Source organism: Montipora capricornis, chromosome 7 (assembly GCF_036669925.1).
Source record: "Montipora capricornis isolate CH-2021 chromosome 7, ASM3666992v2, whole genome shotgun sequence".
In the NCBI taxonomy this organism is placed as follows: domain Eukaryota; kingdom Metazoa; phylum Cnidaria; class Anthozoa; order Scleractinia; family Acroporidae; genus Montipora; species Montipora capricornis.
Window position 1 is genome coordinate 6,747,464 of NC_090889.1, and position 23,816 is coordinate 6,771,279.

Below are 23,816 nucleotides of genomic sequence, written 5' to 3' on the forward strand. Positions count from 1 at the left end.
CCCAAAATGTTACACAAGAAATCCACACAATGTTGAATTATTCCACGTGTATTTCCACAGTTTTTAACTTAACTGTTTAGCTTCATAACTTTCTCAAAAGCACATGGTCCTCTCTCTGACGTCACATGACGTCGCATACAGTGTCCAGTCCTCTGGCGGATTTCTATATGTAACATTACTGCATGCTAAAACAAAACGAAAATTAAATGTCTTACTTGTACTTCATCTTAAGCTAACGGTATTTCGACCGTATCTTGTCAACTTCTCTCTTTTCAAATGCTTTCTCGATCAACCCATCTCAGATGAAGGAATATACTTCTTCATTCTAGAATGATAGTAAAAGGGAACACATAAGCTTAACCCGACACACATGCCTGCTGTAGAGTCTTTTAATAAATCAATTATTCTACTTGGACTTTATCATTATAAATCTAGCACACCCTCGAAGAATAACTGTTAATTAACAGTTACCACCTTTGATATTTTCATCCGCAAAACCCTTTCAATTCAATTGAATTAAAACAAGAAGTAACTTACTCCGGCGCTTGTCACACAGTTATCCAGTTGTTCCGCAATTGCCAATTCCCGGCAAAGGATGAGGAACTCTTTCTCCTCCACCAAAGTCCACGAGTTTCTCTGTTTTGTTGGTGTTTTTGAGGCTGACTGGGAAGCCATTTTGTTAGCCTGGGTGACTTGTCAACGAAATGACGATTTGTTGTTGTCGTCACGCATGTGACAGGCATGCGCACTTATAGTTCACGTCTTATTTAGGACGCGAACCCATTTATACGAGGAAGTTCACATCTTATTTAAGACGCGGACAAAATAAGAACAGCCTAAAATTCTGTTCCAAGATAAGACAAGACATTTTCTAACAAGTCCCAGCTGGTCAGTTATTGACCGATTCCATGTAGGTATATCAAATTTTCTGTGGTATGATATTACAGACTGAGGTTCTTTTCAAACATTTTTGATATTATATTGTCCTTACAGGGTGAAAGTGCACAAAGGCCTGTAGCTGAGTTTGTCGGTTCTTGCTTGCATTTGATTTCATCAAAATAGGCTACACAACCATGGCATTCTCTGCTATTTCATCTGTAGTAAAGAAATAATAAGATAAGCAAGCATCTCTGACAGTCCCATTTTTCCCCTGCTGTAGTTATGGTGATGGCTTTTACATGTATATGGCCCACCATTCTACAATGCAGAATATGGGAAGGTGGGTGTATTTTAAGAATATAGAAATTGTGTTTAATATTAAAGTTCTTTGTATTGACAAGAGTCAGTGTCAAACACAAATTTTATATTCTTATAACCATCCCTGACTGCAATTTTAGTATATTCAGTGGATGTATTTTCATTCTTCAGTTCCATCATTCAAACTGTGGAATGCATTTGCTTAGTAATTTTGCTAATGTATAAGGTTTTGTTGCTTTGTGTGAACACTTGTTTGGAGATGAATGGCTAATTTCACATTGACATCAGAAACATTAATTACTGTATTCTAAATGGAATTCCTGGTATTGACTTGCAACTTAATGACTTGTTTCATTCTGTTAATTAAATCTTTTATATCCTAATCAGTCTTTTCATATTCTATTGGGGATTTTTTTTGTAAATTAGTGTTTGCAGTTGGGAAATAATCTTTATCTATATTTGTCTTGTCCTTGGATGTTATTATTGTTCTTGTTTTTTCTTGGCATACATGTAAGTTATCTTCATGGGCACTTTGTGCTGTTAGGTTAGGTCATGGTGACATAATGTATACATAGGAAAGGAACTTTATTAAGTGTCTAGTTGTTCTAGCACTGGAGCGCTAATTGGGGACACTGTAAACTGAGGTCAACGCAAATCAAATGTTGGTTTTTGAGGAGAGGGGAAACCCAGAGTACCCGGAGAAAAACCTCTTGGTGCAGTGTAGAGAACCAACAAACTCAACCCACATACGACATTGAGTCTGGAAATCAAACCTGCGTCACATTGAAGGGAGACAAGTGCTCTCACCACTGTGCCATCCCTGCACAGCTTTCTGTAAACAACAATTCTAACTCCTGTGAGTGCAAATTTGTCAGAGTGGGATATTTTTTCCCTGACTACTAGACGACTTCTGGCAGAGAGGCAGAGAGGGGGCTCAAAAATCAGTATGGAATTTTTTATTCCACAATTAATACAAAAGCTTTGTCAGTCTTTATAATAGAGGGTTTCTGCAAAAAAGAATCAGTCTTACCAAGTGTGTTGTCACATGGGTCATCATCTTCGTAATCTCCCTCCAGGAGCAGCAAGTATTCTGCAATGCCACATTTTTTTTTGGATTTCTTTGGCTTTCCCAAGAGTGATTATTTGGTTTGCAGCCTGTGAGAAATTGGCTCGGAATGATGCAAGAATACTTGTGTCCATGCCCAAGATGCGCTCAAATTCAGCTATAATCTAGTAAAAGAAAAAAAAAAAGACTGGTGTCATCACAGTTTGCTACACTTAAGAGGCTGCACAAGTCTTTGACTTGTAACAATTGAACTATTATAGTGTCCATTCACTCCAATTGTCATGTGCTTCCCTAACTTTGCTGAAAGTGGATGTCAACTGCCTTCTCAGCTTACTATAACTTGTATTATTGACCTGGCTCGAAATACCTGCATTCTTTTTTTGCTAGTAAATGACATCTGTACCAATATAATGGACTATTGAATGACAACGTCTTAAGGCATCAAGAGTATGAAACAACAAGAGCATATTTTTGGTTTTCCTTGTACCCATGTTTTTCATATTTTATATATATTTTTTTCAAATTGGGTATGAGTTTCCATGATGAGTGAGGCATCTTCCTTGGTGTTGGATGATTATCACTGAATAAAAGCTATAGAGTTTTGTTAAGGTTGATTACAGGTACATACCTGTTTAAAATCAAATAAGGCAGGATATTCTTCCCGCAAATCAGCAAGTGCAACTTTTTGGTTCATTTGTCGTCTTCGATCAGGGAAAGTGAGTGCCATGCCCTTTCCCACCTTATCCCAATTTGGTGCTGTACGGCGCATTTCAGTTTTGAGAGCTTCTTTATGCCTCTCCATTGATACTTCATCCTCTTCCTCAGGAAAGGGTGGCTCTCAATTGATTCCACCCCTCCTTAACTTTAGAGGGACAGGATGCAAGTCTGAGTTTTGCCTTTTCCTTTTGCTATGCAGGACAACCTCAGGATCATCACGAATAGATTTTCGTTCATTTCTGAACTTTTCATACAGCTCTGCAAGCCAGGAGTCCTGAAAAAAATTTTAAAAAGCAAAAATTAGTCTTTGTTTAAATTGTAAAAGTTGTATTAACCGCTGCAGAAATTAAAATAAGCCATTTTCATTGTCATGAATGTTGTGATTTAGTGATTAATTTGAGCATGCACAACAATATAGCACTCACATATCCAGTCCCAACTGATGTGTCTTTTAAGAACAGATACTCCTTAACCACCAACTGAGCTATCTCAGTAAGTTGATGTTTTGTGGGATAACTGCAATACGAAGCAAAATGACTGTCGATATATTGCTTACTGCAAATTTCTGACTCTGCCTAAAATACCAGTTAATTGTGAAATTTGACCTCTTTTCCCCCTCCAGAAAAAAACAAACAAAGAAAAAAACAAAACAAAAATAAAACAAAAAAAAAAACTAATAATTAACAATTATTCTTTGAACTCGAGGCGAACAACAGCAGAATATTTACTGAGCCGCGAAGTTGCGAGGTAAATATTCTGCTATTCACCGAGATTGAAAATAATAATTGTTTTAGTATATACTCACGAAGTGATCTCAAGAACACTCAATCTCAACATGTGCAGAAGAAAACCATTCAAAGTCAATATTTTCACTTCACTAATGGTGGCCAAACGCGAGTATACACTGGCCATTTTGTTTTGTTTGGATCACGCATTATTCACTCCGTAGGGAGTGAATAATGCTCAATTGCTCCGAGATAGCGAACCAATCAGATTGCTTGAAACACCAAGATCACTGAGTGAGTATATACTAATTGTAATTATCTTGCCTGCATGTTGTGTACATGAAAGTAATGCTTTAGTATAAAGTGCTTCAACAAGTTGGAGGCTAAGCCTACTAGAAAGATTGGAAAAACTTTATTATGCACAGTTGGCTGGGAAGACCCTTAAAACTTGAGTCTTACTCTTTCAGCTGATAACATTGTTCTGTACGTTATACAATTGCATACTGGAAAAGGGTTTATTTCTTTGAATTTTTAACATGTTTTGACAAGTTTTATCAATTAAAGATCTTCCAGAATTTGATCAGTGAGTTATTCATAAATATCAGATAAAAGCAAGCTAAGGCCAGTTTAATTGAAGGCTGGATGTTGTTTAACACAGTGATGTAATAAGATGTTCTATTCTGAAAGGTAATTATACTAGTTGGAATTAAACTCTTATTATTGACTTACAGGGTATATCTTGGAAAATATTCATAAATCCGGGCAATAAAGCTCTTTCTCATCTTTGAAGTAAATTTCCCTAGATCTTTCTCTAGCAATGCTCTTGCTACTTCTGGCCTAAAATTGGTAGGTAAATCAATTTTTGCAGGCCACGGAAGCTTTGCATTGAGAATTACAGCTGCACCTTTTGGAGTTGCACTGACAGTTGGTTCACTCCTTAAAGAAAGTATATGGGAGAAAAAACAAGGTAAAGACTCCAGCTACACCAATAATTACCACCAATTCTCAGAGAAAAGGACAATTTTAATGACCATTGAAACAGAACATCAAGGACCTATATACATGCAGATCAGACTGGCTGTGCCTATACTTGAACATAATAAACACAGACCAGTAATTCATAATCAGATATACCATATCAGCTTTAACAGACACAAGTAAAAAATAGTTGACAGCTATTGATAACTTAATGCTTAAATGGCTTTGACAAAATATTTTGAGAGTCACCCTTACTAACTATATATGCAGACATATTTTTCTTTTCCAATTGATATAATGTCACAATCATTATCATGATAACTGTATTTGAGAGATTTAAAGATTTTTACCTTAAATATTTTCAACAGATTTGTCGCCATTACAGTGGAAACATATGCTATCTAATTTATGTCTTTTAGAATTTTTCCACTGAATCAAAACAAGCATTTTTTTAATGTGCGACGTATTGATCTACTGCTGGCATCTTTGTAACAATACCAAGTAATTCTGATGAGGTACATCGACTTGCCACAGGCTTGAGACATTGCCTTGGTACTTCCTTTAGTGGACGATACTTGGTGAAACTATAAAGACTTGCAACCACGACTCCAAAAGAATACATATCGCTCAAAATAGATTGAGAATGGGTCCCTTCAACAACTTCGGGCGCAATATGGAAATGCTCGCTATAATACCTATTTTTTTCTTCCTGTGAAAGTTTTTTTTTTCTTGCCTCACTAATTAAACATGCTTTGCCAAAATCAATAAGCACTGGTAAAAAAAAAATCCAGAGGAACCTCTTACAATTACAATGTTGTCATTCTTAATGTCATTGTGAATGACTGTCTTGCCATGTAAATAGCAAAGGCCATCACAAAGCTGCATTATAATGTGAAGCCAGCCTTTTAACCCTGATACTGATATGTCCGCACTTTCCAATATGTTTCCAATTCAAGTATTTAAAATATACCATTTGTTGTAATTTAAATACTCACAGTAGCATGCACCCAATTGTCAAAATAAATATGTTATTTGCCAGCTGGGAGGCCCGTATAGAGAAAAACTGTGGCCGAGGCCTTAAAATTGCTGCTCGAGGGCAGCTTTTTCAAGACCGATATCACATTTTTTTGCTATACGAACAGACCCTTTGCTGGTAAATAATTTTTTTTTTCTTCTCTCTCTCTCCCATCCTCTCTTAAAACCACTTGTTTTAATTGTTGACTCGCACCGCGCTTGATAGCGAATGCAGTTATTTGAATTCTATTTCCAAACCTCTTGTCTAATGAAAAATAACCTATGTACGTAAACAGAGTCGGTGTCAAAAAAATTGTGTTTCGTTTCCGGAATGGTAAGGGCAGGAGAAAAGATAGAATACTGTAGTGTGGATCACTTGGCCTGTCATTGTTATTTCGCTTCGTGTATTGAAACTCTCGAGAAATAAAGATAGAAATGTGAACGCAAACTCTCGGTGAGAAGCCTGTCAAGGAATATTAACCATTAATGTCACTGTTCCTTGGTATCAACATGCATAATTCGCTTTTAAACACATAACGCAAGGCGCAATGGAACTAGACAACAAACGTATTGGGGTTTTTTGAGGGAAACACTGCCTTGCGGCTGGTTAGCCTTTGCGACTTCCAAATTGCGTGACAAAGATCTCTCCAGCACTATGAGCCGAGTGGTAAACAGGAAGTGCTGGATCGGAAAAGAGTATTGGCTAGTGAGCAATGTACAAAGGCAAGGAGCCAACAAGCTTGGGGGAAGTCACTGCGCAGACTTAAACCACACCACGCAGGAGCTACCCAATTTTAATGACGGCAAAGCGATAAATACAACCCATCTCCAAAGGGAGAGAGGGAGGGAGGGAGGGGGAGAACTTTGACAAATTGCAAACAGCCAGTTGATTTACTATAGAAGACAAACTGCCAAGTGAACCTTGGACGACTAACTGAGCCTTTTATAGCTAGACCCTGTCTATTAAAATAGCCAGTTGTACAGGTTCTACCAAGTAGCAGGTAAGCATACACCGTGCTCTTTAGCACTAATGAATGAGGCTTTAACAGATTTGGCCAATGCAGGTGTACGTTATAATCTGAGATCTAGGAACAAAGTCTTCATGTCCTCGTTTTATTTACAAGAAACCCGTTGATTGTATGACCTTGAACGGCCGACTACAAAGAACGCGAAGATAACTATCGCGACATGAATAGCACTTTTAGTACGGCCATGTAACATTAACCGTATTTACTGATAGTGCTGTAAAATCTCATTTAAAGAGAAGAACAGATACTTGTTTATGTGCACAATACATCGAAGCATAAAGTCTACAAATACCTTCAAATACTTACCGCTGCATAATATTTCAAATTCTGTTTTCCATGAATCTTCTCATGATTAAATGCGTTACATTTGCCTCGTTAATCCAATTTATTACTAAGACTTGTTTGCATTACTAATTAACACGAAAAAGGATAATGTGGGAATTTCTAACAATATATCCTTTAATCTAACCCAAAATTATTCAGATATCCAAAACGTCCTATCCATGATCCATTTCCTTCGTTTTTGGGTTTGTCAGCATTATGATTTGCAATATTTCAGGTTTACGTGTTCACAAGTTTGTTTTTGTATCTCGAAGATGTTTAGATTTCCAATTACAAACTCTGTTTTGATTGGTCACTCTATCTCACTGTGTAAATAGTTCACCCTGAATTAAAAAGAAATACGTTCCGTTTTGGAGAAAACAAAACAACAACATTCTTTTACAAATCGTACCGGGTATTCCTGATTTCTGTATTAAATTTAACTTTCATTTTCCAAATGGTCTGGATAGCACTAGTGTTCCTAATATTTTTAAAAATACAAACACATTTTTAAGTTTAACGAACATGCTTCGATGTTTCAAACATCATTTTGCATTTACCTGTTCATCCACGCTTTTGGAAAAGTGTTACATACCACGTGCTTACACTTAAACGCATACCTGAGGTAGCTCCTATAGTTGTGTTGACGAGCAAGTGATCGCCGTGGCTAGTAATACGATGAAATGTGGATGACCCCGGTACATTGTTAACCAAATACGTTCCAGCAAGTTTCCTCTTTTTTCTGCTGTTATAAAATAGACGTCTCAGCCTTTTCTCTGTAATTCTGCTCGGTTCTCGGGCACGTCTATGTCAATGCACACACAAATCACAACTAAAGTAAACACACTTGTGCTTTTCGAGACCTGTATTTCTCCTTTAGAATCAAGTCTTTATTACCATTGAGAATCAAATAACTGTACAGCCTTTCAAACTACATCACATTTATTTTCTAAAGAGCTGATCACAGTCTCCACTGATGACATCAAATCTTGTAAAACTAGAAGAGATCTATATACACAAGACGGCAGTGAACAATGATCGCCAATATGGCTAGTTGAACAAACGAAAGAAGCTAGACCACTACAAGAAACAAACTGTCTAACAACAACAAACTAAAAAACGCAATAGACAAAAAACTTATCTCCCTAGTCAATGGTACACTGAGTGGGAGGCTGTTTGTTTGCGGTGAAAATGGTACAAGCGTGAGGCCATTTGTTTCCTGTGCCAATGTTTTTACTTTGTCTTCAGAAGATCCCAATATGGCGTCCATTTGTTAATGGAGTTACTGTCTTTGTCGCTGTCATCTTCAGAGTAGTTCTCAATAAGGTACCCGCTGCTCATTAAAGAATTTGTATTTTGACTTGTATCACTTTCAATAGTTGTGTCCATTTCAGTTACATTCGAGTATATTTTTGTTTCATTCAGTTCGCGGAACGACTTGTTTCAAAGCTGACGCTTGACATCTTTTAGTGTGGGTCTACCGCGAAAAGCCTATGCCTTTCTTTGTGTTTGTTTTGAGCGCCCCAAGAGGAAATCGATTAAGCCAACGCAATGTCGATCTTCAGTAATCCGAAACAACGCATCACAATGCTGTTCATGATCTTGGATTACGTGTTTGCTTTAAATAACCAATGTAAACAGCGCCACGTGGCTTCTATTGTGCATTACCCAATCAAAACACCATCACGTGCTTTCTATTGTGCATTGCCCAATCAAACACCGCCACGTTATTCTATTGTGCATTTTGCTGCACAGGAAAAAAAAAACTAAAATCAAACGTCTTTTATAACTCGTGCCCCTACGGGCCCGAGTAACAAGATTTGTTCACACATCCAAGAAATAACATTTTAAGGTATTCAAGATCATTTTATTATGAAATTAAGAATTGATTGCCAATAATAGCACACCTTGGCAGACTATTAGGCTGAGGATCATTGCCTCTTGAAACCCCTAAGGAATTGGCTGGTTCACAGTCATTGGTCTCCAAGGTGTCACCTGTCTCAGGTACATGCCCACTGCATGATGGTTGTGTCTTTTTCTTGTCACGAAGGTCAGCTAACAATTTTAGGAACTTAACTCGGTGACCCATAACTGGGACCAGAGTTTCCAAGCACCTTTCTGTGAGGCACAGGAGTGCCTCCCCATCTATTTCATTTTCTGTAAAGTAAAGTAAAAATCATTTTTCACAATGAAAATCTACATCCTCTCTGGTCAGCACACAATAATTCACAGGGACCACTAAACGTGACAACAAATGTGAACTTCCCTGTTTTTAAACCCTAACATGTTACATTGACAATGAAAGTATTAGTTGACCTTTGATCTAATCCCATGGCTATATATATATTCTGTTTTCAAGTGGTTAAAAAACTCTTATTATCATCTATCCCGCCAAACAAATCGATATCTCGCTATATAATATTACCTCTACCAACCAGTTACAACTGCCGGTGAAAATAAGAAAAAAAGGTCAACCTTTCACCTAATGCTACCCTTCTTTCCCGCCTGAAAGCATGTTTATACAAATGAGTTCGTGAACAGCCTTCCATTGATCGAACGCATTGCCAAGGCAATTTTCGCTCCAAAGTATTCTACGGGTTCGTTTGTCGAGCCTAGAATCACTATTGCGGGTGACATTTTTCTATTATAGAGTAAATCATACGACCAGAATGACACAAAGACCCAAACGCGAGATCGCGTGCCAAAAACACATCATACAAAATCTCACAATGTGGCCACCACGAGTAGCACTTTAGCTTTGTTGCGTGTTATCTTGTGTGGAACAATGTAACCTGGGGTGAACAAGTTAAGTTACAAGTCATTACCCGTAAGACCTTTAAATATAAAGTCCGCACAACAAAGCACTTGATAAAGTAATTAACCCCTTTATATCCGCTTTTGTTTGTAGCCACTTACCCGAAAAATTTGAAGCATAGGCTGCAAAGCCGTTGTCTGTCAGCCAAGTCTTGACCTCTTCAATAGTTTGGACCATTTTTTTTTTGAAGAAAGTGAAAAAGGAGTTAAAGCTAAGCAAATGTGATTGAAGCAAAAGAAAGAGACAACCACAATGGACAAACTTCAACAGCAAATGGCGCTCAGATTAACGTTCTCGAAACTGAAAACTGGTTTTGCGGTCGGTCTTCATGCGCTATTTTGTGACAGCCATTGGCTCGTGAGGAGGTGTCGTCGCGTGATGTTCCCATAGTTCCGCTTTTCTCGTGACGCTTCAACAATAACTTCGCGCAATTTCTATATATTTTGTCAATAATGGAATCATATCATTTGGAAGAGTGATAAATGATAATGTACTCGTGTCCCTTTTGCACTGGATTTCTTGGCCATTCCTTTAAGAAGCTTCTCAAACTCATTAATAATTCATAAAGTCAACTACAAATCACTGCATGTATACCACATCACGTGCATGTGTTTGGATACCCAATGAAAAACAATATACCACTCTCCAGTGAAAGTGGTATATACCACTTAAATATGCACGATGACAACTTGCACAAAATCAATGAATATTTATTACAGACATCTCTGTAATGGCCGTGTCCAAAGTTTGTACTCCTTCTTCAAAGTCTTTCGTGGTAAAAAAGCCGCCGGGTTCCAAAGTACAGGACTTTACTAATCGATTCTGTTTCCATTCCTCGAAAACCTTACACGACCATTTGGTTTTATAAGCTGTTGATTTCGGTACTGCGTTATCAACACTTTTCTTCTCATCCACCACACTTTTTGGCTGCCGAAATCTCTCGAAAGACTTTGTTGCAGTATACATCCTGACTAAACCACAACTGAACTTGTAAATGCAACTTTTACATCTCAGAATAAATCAAATCGCATCATAAATGCAAATTAATTAAGCCGGTGAAAAACATCTTTGATATTGAAATTATCCAGGAAGGAATGTTAGATAGCGAACAATTCTAATTGGAAGTCTTTGTTTATGACTTGTGATCATGAGAAGTTATTTCCAAAACTCGTGCTTCGTGTTTCATCGGGGTATCCAAACACCTCGAAACAATAAAAGCACTCGGCCTACGGCCTTGTGCTTTCATTTGTTTCTCGGTGTTTGGATACCCCGATGAAACACTCGCTCTCGTTTTGGAAATAGTACTTCTTGGACACATAAAGTTCATTCACAGTCACGAACTGAACTTCTCGATAACATGCGGTGATTGTGGTCAATCATTTCGGAAATTTTCATCGTTTAAAACACATATAAGGAGAGAACAGAAAAAAAAAACGAGAGCCGAACGTGCTGTGCTTGGAGAGGAGGTTGAGGAAAATGAAGACAACGCAAGTTTAAGTGATGATGAGGGCGATTTTGATGAAGATGAAGAAACAAAGGACTACATTCACGATGTCACGAAATTTCTAGCTTTGTTTCTTTTGAAAACGAAGGAAGAAAACCAACTAAATCAGCAAACTATAAATGCTATTCTTGATAACACAGAGGATGTGGTTGAGAGCAGTGTCCAATGCCTCAAAGACAAAATAATTGCCTGCTTAACGAACAATGAAATACAGGTTGCGGATGTGGCTGGTTTGAATGACATACTTGTGGAGCCAAGCGTCTTTTCATGTGCCAGAGGTCCTCTTGCAAATGAATATTTGCAGATGAAATACTGCGTAGAAAACTTCGACTTAGTGGTAAGACCATGGAGTTCAGGTATTTTGCTTTCATTTTTCCCTGGGTAGTTTGACCTTTGTTAGTGTAACGCAAGTGTCAACCTTCAGCTCGGGGGGAGGATGGGGGAGTGGGAGGGGTGGATGGGCTACCACGGGATTTTAATTGTGAGATCTGTCCTCAGGGTAGGGATTTTGATTGCACTTAGGACATTTGACTTCCTTCACTTGCCGCCAGATGGGGATGTTGACCAATATTACTTTCTCCAGGGGATGGAGAATTTGAATTTTTTCAGAGAAAACCTCAAAATTCCCACACCCATGACCAACCCCCTCCCTTCCCACACCCTCAGGGTTAACATTAATAGGTGCATAATGGTATGAGAATTGTCTCATTATGATATTCAAAAGTGCTCTGTTGGTCTTTTGCAGTAATTGTCCAGTAACACCATCAACATTTATAACCATGTTTTTATTGGTAACCACTGGTAGAGCAATAAAAATATGTATTTTTTTCTTACAGGAGCCTCAAGAGATAGTCTTAAGCCGGCATGCAGAGTACCATGTAGTCAAAGGACGCCAAAGATTAAGGATTGTCTAAGAAACGTATCACTACATCCCAATAGTGAAGACACTTCAAGCTTTGCTCAAGCACCCAGAAGTTCTTTCTGAGGTAACTTATTCCCATACAAGATGATGCGCATGTGAAAATACACACATATGCTTTCTTAATGTTTAAGCCCTCTTTCACATACAGTGGTCCCGTAAAATCAGTCCCAACATGCGCGAAAGCTCGTGAACAGGAAATTCTTTCCTGTGGCAACTGACCCATTTTCTGGGAACAAGGTCCAACTGGTTGTCTTTGGCAAGCTACACATCTTCTGATAACACGTTTAACCTCACGTCTTCCTTGAGTTAGCCAAACTTTCTGCCTTAAAGTTGATAATACCGTTTCTGGACCAGCGTGCAACATGTTCTTATATACATCTTGCACCATCTTGGTAACTTCAGGATGTCCGTGAGGCAAGATTATTTGATGCTTGCTCTGTTCGGGAAGATCAGCAAACTGTAGTCTCCCACCAACTCTTAATACCTGATCATCTCTGTCATAATAAGGGTCCAGTTTCAGGAGGCGGCTGTTACTGGGAAAGTACCTCTCCAGCTTTCAGTTTCTCAAATTCTTCTTTGTAGACCACTTCCTGCACCCACATACAACATTTAATCTCGGCTTGCCTCACCTCATCCGCTGACAGTTCCCTTTCGCAAGACCTAGACTTAGTCTTAAACAATTTGACCGCTCTCAATACATAAGCAGTTACTCGAATCAACTTTAACCATGTCCCGTAGCGTGACATATCAATCAGTGGTTCTGCAACGCCTGCTCTATACACATGGGTAGTTCCTTTTTCCTCACAAGCTTCGGTGGGAGCAGCTTCGTTTTTGGGTTGAGCAGGTAGTGGTTCACAAGGCGAAGACATCCATTGGGGTCCATTCCACCACAAAGTGCTTGAAATCATATCACTACAGCTTAACCCACACGTCAACAAGTCTGCAGGATTCTCCTTACTTCCACAATACCTCCAACACTCAGGATCCCATGTTGACTGTACCTCAGCCACACGATTGGCAACAAATGGCCTGCCCTTTTATCCAATGCAGTGCCACCATACTATCTGACCAACACACAACCCTAGCCACCTTCATTGGCCCCTACAACAAATTTTAGCAACCTGGCATTTACAACTGCTGCTAAAAGTTTCAGCCTTGGAAGTGACATCTTCTTAATGGGCGCAACTCTGGACTTCGATATTACCAGCTGTGAGGATACATTGTCTTGCTTGTCTCTTATTCGAATGTACACTGCTGCTCCATACGCCTTTGGGGAAGCATCTCCAAAACCATGCACCTCTACCAAAGAGTCTTGCATAATACCATTTCCGAAGCATCGAGGGATAGTCACATCTTTTTAGCTGCAACAACTCGGACTTCCAATTTAACCACTTTGCTTTAGTGTCGCTATCCAACGGGTCATCCCACTGTCATCCTTTTAACCACAACTCTTGGAAAAGGATTTTGGCTCTAACAGTGAAGGGTGATATCAGTCCCAGTGGGTCAAACATTTTCGATGCCAGACTAAGTAGACTTCTCTTTGACATTGGATCATGGGATGAGATGATTCCACTTGGTGCGAGGAATCTAAAGTGGTCAGAGTTCAAGTCCCATGACACGCCAAGTGCTTTTAGGGGGTCGGTCGAATTGAACTCCATGAATGGCGATGAGGCTCTTTTAGCTGGGTCAATAGCATCCATTACTAGCTCTGAGTTACTTTCCCACTTGGTCAAATTGAATGCCGCTGTCATCATAATTTCTGACATTTCTTGTTGAAGCTTCAAAGTTGAATCTACTGTATCGGCTCCTGTCAGGCAGTCATCGACATACATATTTTGTAAAATTTCTTCTACTGCATACGGGGACATTTCTTTGTATTTGTTTACATGAGCGTGGACTGTAGCAATTGCAAGGAAAGGACTTGCGTTCACACCGAAAGTCTCTGCATTCTGTACACCTTTGGTGCTTCGTTAGGCTGTAAATCTCTCCACAGGTAGCGGTGAACATCTCTGTCCTCTGGTGCTAGTTTGACTTGCAGAAACATCTTTTCAATGTCTGCTATGAGACCAATTTTGTGTGTTCTAAATCGAATCAGTACAGATGCAAGGTTCGGCTGTAAAGGAAGACCAGGAAGAATACAATCGTTAAGGGAAGCATCACCTCCTTCTTGTGCGGAAGCATCAAATACGATTCTGCATTTTGTCATTCTTTTGTCATCACAAAATACAGCATGATGCGGTAAGTACCGCACAGTTCCATCACTCTGATCAGGTACTTCCTCTGCAAAACCTTTCTCTACATATTCGTTGATCGCTGTTTTGTTAGCCTTAGCTTTCACAGGGTCTTGCCTTAACTTTCTTTCAACACTTTCCAGGCGTCTCAAAGCTTGTACATGATTACTTTCTAGCTTTGGAGGATCTCGTTTCCATGTTAGTCGCACCTCATAGTTATGTCCATCAAAGTTCAATCCTCTATTGAAGTCAGCAACAGCACATTCTTCCTCTTGTGACATAACAGGGTCCTCGATCTCTGCAATACTAATTGATTCCAGTTCCCAGAATCTTTTCAATGTTTCGTTAACTCCACCGTTTTCTACAACTGTCAGCATGGATAAAGATTGCCTTGATTGGCGGTTTACTTGTCCCGTGACAATCCAGCCGAGGCAAGATTCCACAGCAACAAGTGACTCACTGGAACTATCTCTCTTACAGACCCCAGTCACAAATGAGTAGTAGTGGTCTGCACCAATAAGAACATCTACTTGAACTGAACCACGAGGATAACTATCTGCAAGAGTTAAGCCTTGAAGATGAGAGTTCTTATGGAAGTCCATCTGTACTGGCCCGAGAGGATTACAAATTTTGGAAATAGAAAGGGCCTCTATCTCCACCTTTGAATCTTCCTTAATTGGTGAAAGGGTAAATTTCACTCTTTGGAATCTCTTCGTTTCGCTGGTTCCCCACCTAGCGTTGTGACACTTAATAGCTCTGAGGGACCTTGCAGGTCAAGGGCCTCTGCAATGTTCTTTCGTATATACGAACGTTGACTCCCTGAATCTAGTAAAACACGGACTGTCATTTCTTCACCCTTAACAATTAACCTCGCCAATGCTGTCTGTAGGAGTGTTTCTCTCATAGGTAATGCAGGCTTAGTTCAAGCCAATCCACTTAAACTAGTGTTGCTTAGGTGCCGAGGTGTAACAACTGACTGCTGCCCATGCAATAACCAGTGATGTCGGTGACCACAATTCGCTACAGAACACTTAGGATGGCGACAAATTCTGGAGAAGTGCTTGTGGTTGCTAGGTTTTAAACAATTGAAACACAGTTTGTTCTCTTGCACTAGTTTCCATCTGCCATCAAGTGATTTTTCATTAAACATTGGGCAATTTTGTGAGTCATGATCTGCCTTGCAGAAATTACAATTTGGCTGTGTTGGAGGGCGTGTTTCACCAAGTAGTGCAAAAGCAGTATACATCTCATTCTCACCACCCATTTTGGGAGATGAAGACTTTCTTCGGTTTTCTTTACCTTTATCAAAACTTTGATTGCCTGGGTGATGTTCCCATTTGAACTTCTTTCTCCTGCTTCTTTGGACACAACTTGTCGGTTAAGAAATTTAAAGAACAATTCAAGGCCTATTTCATCTTCTTGAGTGTCTGCAAGTGTCAACTCCCATTTTTCCAATAACTGAGGTGGTAACTTGGTCTCAAAAAGGGGTAACAAAATACATCCATGGCTCATTGGATCTTCTCCAAGAGCCTCTAAAGCTCTAGTTCTGTTCATAAAGGTATCATAGAGATCTCTGAGGGAGGATGCATTAACAACTGACTTAGCATCCATCTTGATGACAGATTTCACTAGAAATGAGATGATCATACGTTTTCTTCCATACCTGTGTTTAAGGCATTCAACAGCTGCTTCATAATTTGCTCCGGTTACTTCATATCCGTCTATTGCTTTCAAGGCATTTCCAGTCAGCACCGAGCGTAGATGAGTAAACTTCTGAACATTTGGTAAATCAACATTGTTATGCACTGCAGCTTCAAACTGATCCTAGAAGTTTTGAAATTTCAACACATCGCCATTAAACTTTGGCAACTCAATTCTCGGTAATTTCAGATTTGAGGATACACGACTGTCACTGTATGCAATATCCTTCGAGGAGTGATCTCCCACATCGCAATCTTTATTTAGGAATTCATGAGCAGCATCCACAGCTTTATCTACTTCACTCAGAATTTTTCCCCATCTTCGGAGTTCCTCCTCCATCATATCCTCTGCAACAAGCGTGATTAATTCATTTCTCAGTTGAAGATAATTCTCACGGTACACAGTTAGCCTTTCAATTCTCAACTGCACTTTGATTTTGTTGCTTGCCTTTTGACTTAGATACAAAATATCCTGAATCAACGCATCCATATCCATTTGCAAGGCTCTGGCTTTACGTCTAATTGAACTAACCTCCTGAATTTCAACTTCACTTTTCACTTGAAGAGGTTCCTTCGAAGCCTCAGCTAAATTCGAACTGACTTCGAATCATGCTGAGTGCTCACTAACCTTTTCACTAAGAGTTTTCTCTTTGCAGTAGTCGGCAATCCCTTTTTTCCAAGCATTTCACGAATTTGGTCGACTGTGAGTTGAGATAAATCTTCCATTTTGCTCGAGGAACCGGTGGCCATGTGGTTGCAACTGATGACCTTGCGAATAATTACAAATTTACTGCTGAAATATCTCCTTGACTCCGGCTGTGAAGGACCATGTTAGGAATTACGACGAGACACTGAAGCGTAACACAACTTTAATCCACTGGACTCGGCTACACATCGATTTACAAAGGGGATGTATAGGAGTGAAATTCTGCGACGTACAAAAACCTCCGATAACAAGAGCGGGAACAACAATGAAAGTCACATGACACTCTAAGTCCTACACACTAGGGTGGGGTAAGTATAATTATTCACAGGTCCAATCTCTCAGGCTTCTTTATCACTCTTCCAGTACGAGTACGGGCTGTAACAACCAGTTAGAAGGAGTCTTGCCACTTCAAATAAAACTGCTGCTTCAAAAGTACATTACAGGGGAGAAGTATTTTACACTTGACCTGCTGAATGAAAGAATAGCAGGATTCAGTTATCCTTCTGTAGATGGAAGCAACAAACCAAGTGCTATCAAACAGCAGACATTGGCATCTGAAGCTGCATCTTTAAGTCAATCAGGTATTAGCTACCACAAAAAGTAAATTTTGAATGATTGTGTACTGGCTTTTGAAAACATTACCCAAAAGTACTGAAGAAGAAATTGTATTTGCACCAAGAACAAGCATTCAGCTAGCAGCATATCTTGCAGTTCTCATTGAAGAGTATCTTGAGGGATTCAAAGAACTTCATGAGAGACGACACCTTCCAAAGTACCACAACATGGTCCACTACCCAACGCAAATTGCTAGGTACTTCTAGAATAAACTTTTCAAGGGTGAGGTTATCCAATGTCCACTAAAGAAAAATTCTTAGGGGGAGAAATATGATCTAGACTAAAACAGAACATTGTTACTTATATTTTGAAGTCATTTAATTAGTAAAGGTTGAACTTCATATTTGTTGGTGTTAATTTGTAGGAGAGGGCCACTGGTGAGAAACTGGGCGATGCGATTTGAAGAAAAGCATCACTACTTCAAGAGGCTAGCTGACAGCAACAATTTTAAGAATATTACTTATTCTTTGGCCAAGTGCCAGCAGGCTTTGCAAGCATACTTGCTACAGTCCTCGGCAGGAAACTTCTTGCGAATGTCTTTGGAAGTTGGACCAGGTACAGAATATTTAATAAATGAGTCTCTTATTTGTTACACTGAAAAAAACAAAGTTCTAGAATATCAGCGTAGATCAATTACATTGCATTATTGGTTGTGATCAATCATATGCCTGGAAATGCAAATGTTTTGAGCTAACAATAAAAACAATAATTCAACCAGTGTGCATTCAGTTTACAAAATTGAGAGAAACACCCTACTTCCCCCCTTCCTGCTATTAAGAATGGTTTTGCTCAAGTAAAAGTTATACGAAAGACAGGCATCCATAATAAGTATTTTGAATGGTATTACAAAGAAACTTAAGTAATTTACTTACTGAATTAAAATTCCAATGATATTAATTTCCATATTCTCTTTGATTATCTTACTTAAGGAACAAAGACAACTGTTCATGACAGTGGCTATAAGGAAGAATTGCAAGAGATGTACCCAGAAATAAGTGATGATTGTGCTTTGACAATGTGAGTATCGTTAATGTCTTTATGAAGATGTGCTTAATTTGCACTGCAATAAGAAGCTAAGTGCATACTGTGCTGTGCACTTTGGAACATTATCAGTTTAGACTACTCAATATAATTTTTAAATATTTACTTAAGTGGAATATACAATTTAAGCACATAAATATTACAATATAAATGTCATCCTTACTGAATAAAGCTAGTTAGACTGTTAACCTCCAAGGCAGCTTCACCCTTTTTCATTGGTTCTATGTTCTTTTATTGAATTTTATATATATACATATATATATAGAGAGAGAGAGAGAGGAAAGAGAGAGAGAGAGAGAGAGAGAGAGAGAGAGAGAGAGAGAGAGATTGAAGGGCACTTTGGTAACGTGAAATGGGGCACTTTTGTAACGTTGGGGCACTTTCGTAACGTGGAGTCGGGCACTTTGGTAACTTTAGGGCACTTTAGTAACGTACGGTAAGGCACTTTGGTAACGTTAGGGCACTTTAGTAACGTAGGGTCGGGCACTTTGGTAACTTTAGGGCACTTTAGTAACGTGGGGTCGGGCACTTTGGTAACGTCAAAATACCACTAAGCCACTATCTTTTCCCATGCTTTACATCTTCTTTAAAAAGCCGAATGAGGTACAAAAACAAGAACATTCTAGTGATGTGCCTTAAAGTAAGACATAATTAAATTTCTTGGTTGCTTTACAGGCCTCTGACAGACGTTGCCAAATAAAGATTTAGGGCATGGGGAGGAGTAATTTATTGTTGAAGATCAACCCTCCCTTAATTTTGTTCATGTTGCCAAAGTATTGCTTTCTAGCCTTGACAAGGGACTGAGCGATCAAGTCAGGTTTTTAAGTTAATGTTCCATCCATCACCAAGACAATTAAAGTTCCATCAATGAACTTACGCGTATCGTTCGCATTGTTAATTTCAACTTTTTCAAAGAAGTTGTCGTACGGTACTTGATGAAAATCAAAATAGGGCGTTTGACTTAGGAATTCAGAGTGTGTGCACACAGCAACCCCTGACAGGCAATCAATAAAACAAATAAACAAAAACAAACAATAATTGAGTGTTTATGTATTGTAATTTCCAAACCGGGTGTTGTTAGAGGCCATTTATTTTAAATTTAATTATGGAACCCATCCTGAATTGAAAATACCGCATTGTTACAGCTTAAGTATTAAGTGTGATAATGTAAACATGAAAGCATGCAATAATAGCTCATCCAATAATTTAAACTGCCAATCCTAACACCGAAAAATCATTCTTTAAGAATCTCATGCTACTTGAACCTATTGTAGGTTTTTTTTAACCTTTACAAAAAGCGGAAAGCAAAATTTCCACTAATAAAGAGCACCCATACTAACAGTAATCTTAAACCACCCAAAGGATGCCTTTAAAGTGCTCCTATGATCAAAAAATTCACTTTCCTTTTTCTTTCAGATTTTGAAAGCGTGTTTGCTTGAGACGTGAGTGGCAAAATCTTGAGCTTCAAATTTTATGCAAAGGCTGTTTTCTTTGAGGGCAAGTTTAGGATTTCACAGTCCGACATTATTCACGTTCAAGAATGACCGATTTATACCTCAGAGGGTTGGATCGCGGATAAGATGGCGTCAAATACTCTCTAGCTTAAAATTGCAGCATGTAAACGCAGCTTATTATTTTAAGTCTGAAAGTTCGAAACTCCTGTAGTGCATCATGTATTAATTTAGGCGCGTGCACACAAAATGCATTTTTAAACTAGTGAGCCTTTGACGTTATCTTATCCTTGATCCAGCTCTCTCAAGATTTTAAAGTTGGTAATGGCGGACCATTACTTAGGAAATTTCAGTCAAAAGAAATAAAGGCTTAAAACTTCGGTCACTTGGTGTTCACTTATCGCAGTTTTAAAATACAAAGAAACAGTACAATGGATTTTTGGTCATAGTAGCACTTTAAAATGAAAAGCTTAGCGTTAATTCCTTAGGTCTTTCTAGACCCCCTAACCTTCACAAAAGACGAAAGGATAAATCTTTCATAATTTCATGAAAACGCCATCGCTTCAAAAGTCTTTGCAACAATTCAATTACTGATTTCTTAACTACATAACCTTTGCAAAATAAGAAAAACGAAATGTCAAAAGTAACCACCTCTCAAAAAGCCGATTTCTTTAAGATATCTCGTGGTATTTGAAAGGTTTTGAGACATTTCCAGCCTTTGCTGATTTCTCATCTACTTAACCTTAACAAGAAACGAAAAGCGAAAATTTCAATAATTAAAAGCGCCAATGTTAACAACTACCTTAAGAACAGAAGTTTAGTCTTTGTATTGATGTGCTCCGCTTTGTTTTTTTCTGAAGCACTTTTACAATCACATTTATTTTGTACATGCCAATTGTTCGAGATTCTTCCTCTCCCATCACTCATTACAAAGAAGGCGACGCGCACTCTTAACCTTAGACGTAAGTTGTACAGCTGCTCAAAAGAAGTCAAAGCCCGCGCTTTTCTTTCATTAGTTCGACCTACGTTATCATATGCTTCCAGTGTGTGGGACCCGTACACCCAAATAAACATCAATCAGCTTGAAATGGTTCAGAGACGTGCTGCTCGCTTTGTATTCAAGAACTATTTGCGTCATGTCAGTGTTACTGCCCTAATTAAGGAACTTGGCTGGTCTGAACTATCCAGCGTCAGAAAGCGCGACCGCCTATGTATGATGTTCAAAATAGTTAATAACCTAATTCCTATTAACTTCAACGACCACTTAAGCTATTGTAAAACTGTAACCAGCCGTAATCATGCTAAAAAGCTTAACATTCTTGCTCCCCGCACAGACACTTATAAATTCTCTTTTTTTCCCAAGAACTATACCTGCCTGCCTTTGTAGCAAGCACCGCATCTTTCAATGCCTTTAGGCACCTAGTTGCGGTCGAGGCTATAGTAGCGATTAATTTTCTTGCAACATAACATTTTCCAAGTAATTACACTGAAACTGAAACTGAAGCTGTTTTCCTCCCGCACATCAATTTGGCGACTGACGACACGACTCTAAACTTCTAGAGAGCTATACTGGCCAGTGGAACTTTTCTGTTCTGAAGACTATATTCCACTGTTGATCAGAACCATTCACCCACAGCCCGAGTCTATTCCTAATTATTCTTAATGGCAATAAAAAAGACTTAGCGAAAACGCTCGAAAATCTTGTTTCATGTGAAAATGACCTGTTCGGACTGCAAGATTTGACTCTTGTCTGGTTTTTAGAGTTCAGCCCACCTTATACGCTTTTACTCTTACTCTCCAAGATCAACAAAATGACAGTGATTATGCTTCTATTTTCAATGCCTTTCAGTAGAATGCAAACTCTGAAACTCATGGAAAGTGTTGTGTTTTTAGATTGGAATCAAACATCGTGCAGTATCAATTTTCCTCCCCTTCTTTTCTGTTTAAAGTTAAAGCACTAGGGATAATTGAGTGCAGCAAAAAAAATAAATACGTCATTTCAGAGAGTTGATTTTCAAATTGTACAAGATAATTAATTTGTGCATTAATACTGAAAGGCGCCTGAGAAATTAAACTTGGGACATCCTAATTCAATTGCTTTACCTGCAAGAGTTATTTTTAATTAATCTCCTTTCATATTTCAGGCGGTTCACAAGTTGATTTATGGAAAATTTGTTGAGAAGCTCCTTTCCCTCTTCTTCTTTTTCAAGACGTTCTTAATGGCAGGCTTTGAAACAACACCTCCTCTAACCATAGTACCACACATTCGTAGAAGTACCTTCCTTCGTTTCACTGAAAATATTCTTGCTAAGGTAACTTGAATTTGATGGTCCAACAACATCTGATGAATTGCAGGATTCTTTCGCGTCAGAAGCTTTAAAGAAGCGTGACATTTTAGCAGAAAGAGTTTCTACCTGTTCAGGAGGCTCAGTTTCAGGCATACAATCTGAAGCTTTGTCACTCTCGGGATTAGATGTACTGTTGCGCCATTCACTTCTAATTCGATCGCACACTCTCTTAGCATCCAGTTGCTCTAGAGCAGCATGGCCTTGTATTTTTCCCCTCACGACTTCCATAGTGACTGACTTTTCTTTGATTTCCTCTGAAAACAGCTCTTTGATAGCATTCACATCCTCTTCCTTCCATGTCAAACGCTCCTTCGTCAAACATTCTTGGGACAAGCTCTTGGTGGCTGTTGCAGTTGTGTTATGTGACACAGGTTTCTTCTGTGGTTTTCTCATGATAGAGGAAAGGTTATTGGCAGCCTCAACACATGCCTCTTCTTTTTCACGCAGGCGATAAAACCTTTCTGCTGTGGATGGTTTGTGACCCATCAGATCAGCGAGATCACCTTTCAGGTCTTTGTGATCTTCATGCACCTTTGTCACGGTTGATTTGCGAAATATTGTGGAGCAAACATGTCCTTCCATCTCCGCCTTCTGCCATGCAGAATCAATAGCTGTTGAAATTTGTCCTGATTGTAACTTCTGTCCGTTCCACGACAGAACACAAAGGATGGTGAGTTGCTGTCCTTCTCACTGCTTGAAATCGCCACACAGCTTCGCACTTCATTGACATAGACGTCCAGGTAAGAGAATAAAGTTGGAGTCAACACAACACGGGCGGGTCCATGTACGTCAGCAGTTTTTGTGGTTCTTCACACTTATTAACATGCTTCCTTGATTGGTCTTTTTGACTTTCTTGAACTCCTCAATGGTCATATTAGCTAACACTCCAGACCTATGAGCATTTGCAATCGTCATTTCCGTCAGAATGAAATCTCTTATCAGAGTGTACATAGACTGATTTACTTCAAGCGCATGCGCTCCACTCAGTTGGCCAATATAGGAAATCGCGGTTCTTGCAGATTCACTACGTTCAAACTTTGACACCATTTCTGGCGTAACTAACTTTTCAAGATCTTCATTTTGTTTTTCTAAATGTCTGCGGTTACTATCCTTCTTGTAGGAGGATGACCATAGACGTGCTTTTTCTTCAATTTTTTGGATCGTGTCTGGCATTAACTGTTACGCTTGATGGCTCCTCTGTTCTAACAAAGGAGCAAAAAGTTCCTAAGACTTAGCAAGTGAGCTTTCACTGTATCTGGCTTGTACATTTTCTCTGCATAATCTTTAAGACATCTGTCCCGAATCAATTCTTATTAAAGAGAGAGGACAACTTTCTCTCTCGGAGTCAATTGTGACAAGCATCTTACGAACTTGAGAGCAATGCTGTTTTGCCATTTTGTTCATCCCTCCTTCCACCATCTGCTGTTTGTAGCCACT

At 39.0% G+C, this 23,816-nt stretch overlaps 3 protein-coding genes and 2 pseudogenes across 3 annotated transcripts; all 5 read right to left on the minus strand.

Moving 5' to 3' along the window:
- Positions 1 to 1,063: 1,063 nt before the first annotated feature.
- Positions 1,064 to 10,038, minus strand: LOC138055445 (sterile alpha motif domain-containing protein 3-like; annotated as a pseudogene).
- Positions 10,039 to 12,817: 2,779 nt separating this feature from the next.
- Positions 12,818 to 13,605, minus strand: LOC138055446 (uncharacterized). Its single transcript, XM_068901378.1, has 2 exons — positions 13,492 to 13,605; positions 12,818 to 13,321 (listed from the first exon to the last, which is right to left on the minus strand). The coding sequence occupies exons 1-2, from the start codon at positions 13,603 to 13,605 to the stop codon at positions 12,818 to 12,820; spliced, it is 618 nt and encodes a 205-aa protein (XP_068757479.1).
- Positions 13,606 to 13,717: 112 nt separating this feature from the next.
- On the minus strand, positions 13,718 to 14,155 carry LOC138055447 (uncharacterized). The gene has a single exon (XM_068901379.1). It carries the CDS (start codon positions 14,153 to 14,155, stop codon positions 13,718 to 13,720), a length of 438 nt encoding a protein of 145 aa, XP_068757480.1.
- A 59-nt stretch (positions 14,156 to 14,214) lies between these two features.
- Positions 14,215 to 16,708, minus strand: LOC138055448 (uncharacterized). Its single transcript, XM_068901380.1, has 3 exons — positions 16,421 to 16,708; positions 15,818 to 16,342; positions 14,215 to 15,189 (listed from the first exon to the last, which is right to left on the minus strand). The coding sequence occupies exons 1-3, from the start codon at positions 16,706 to 16,708 to the stop codon at positions 14,215 to 14,217; spliced, it is 1,788 nt and encodes a 595-aa protein (XP_068757481.1).
- Positions 16,709 to 22,130: 5,422 nt separating this feature from the next.
- Positions 22,131 to 23,552, minus strand: LOC138055449 (uncharacterized; annotated as a pseudogene).
- Between the last annotated feature and the right edge of the window lie 264 nt (positions 23,553 to 23,816).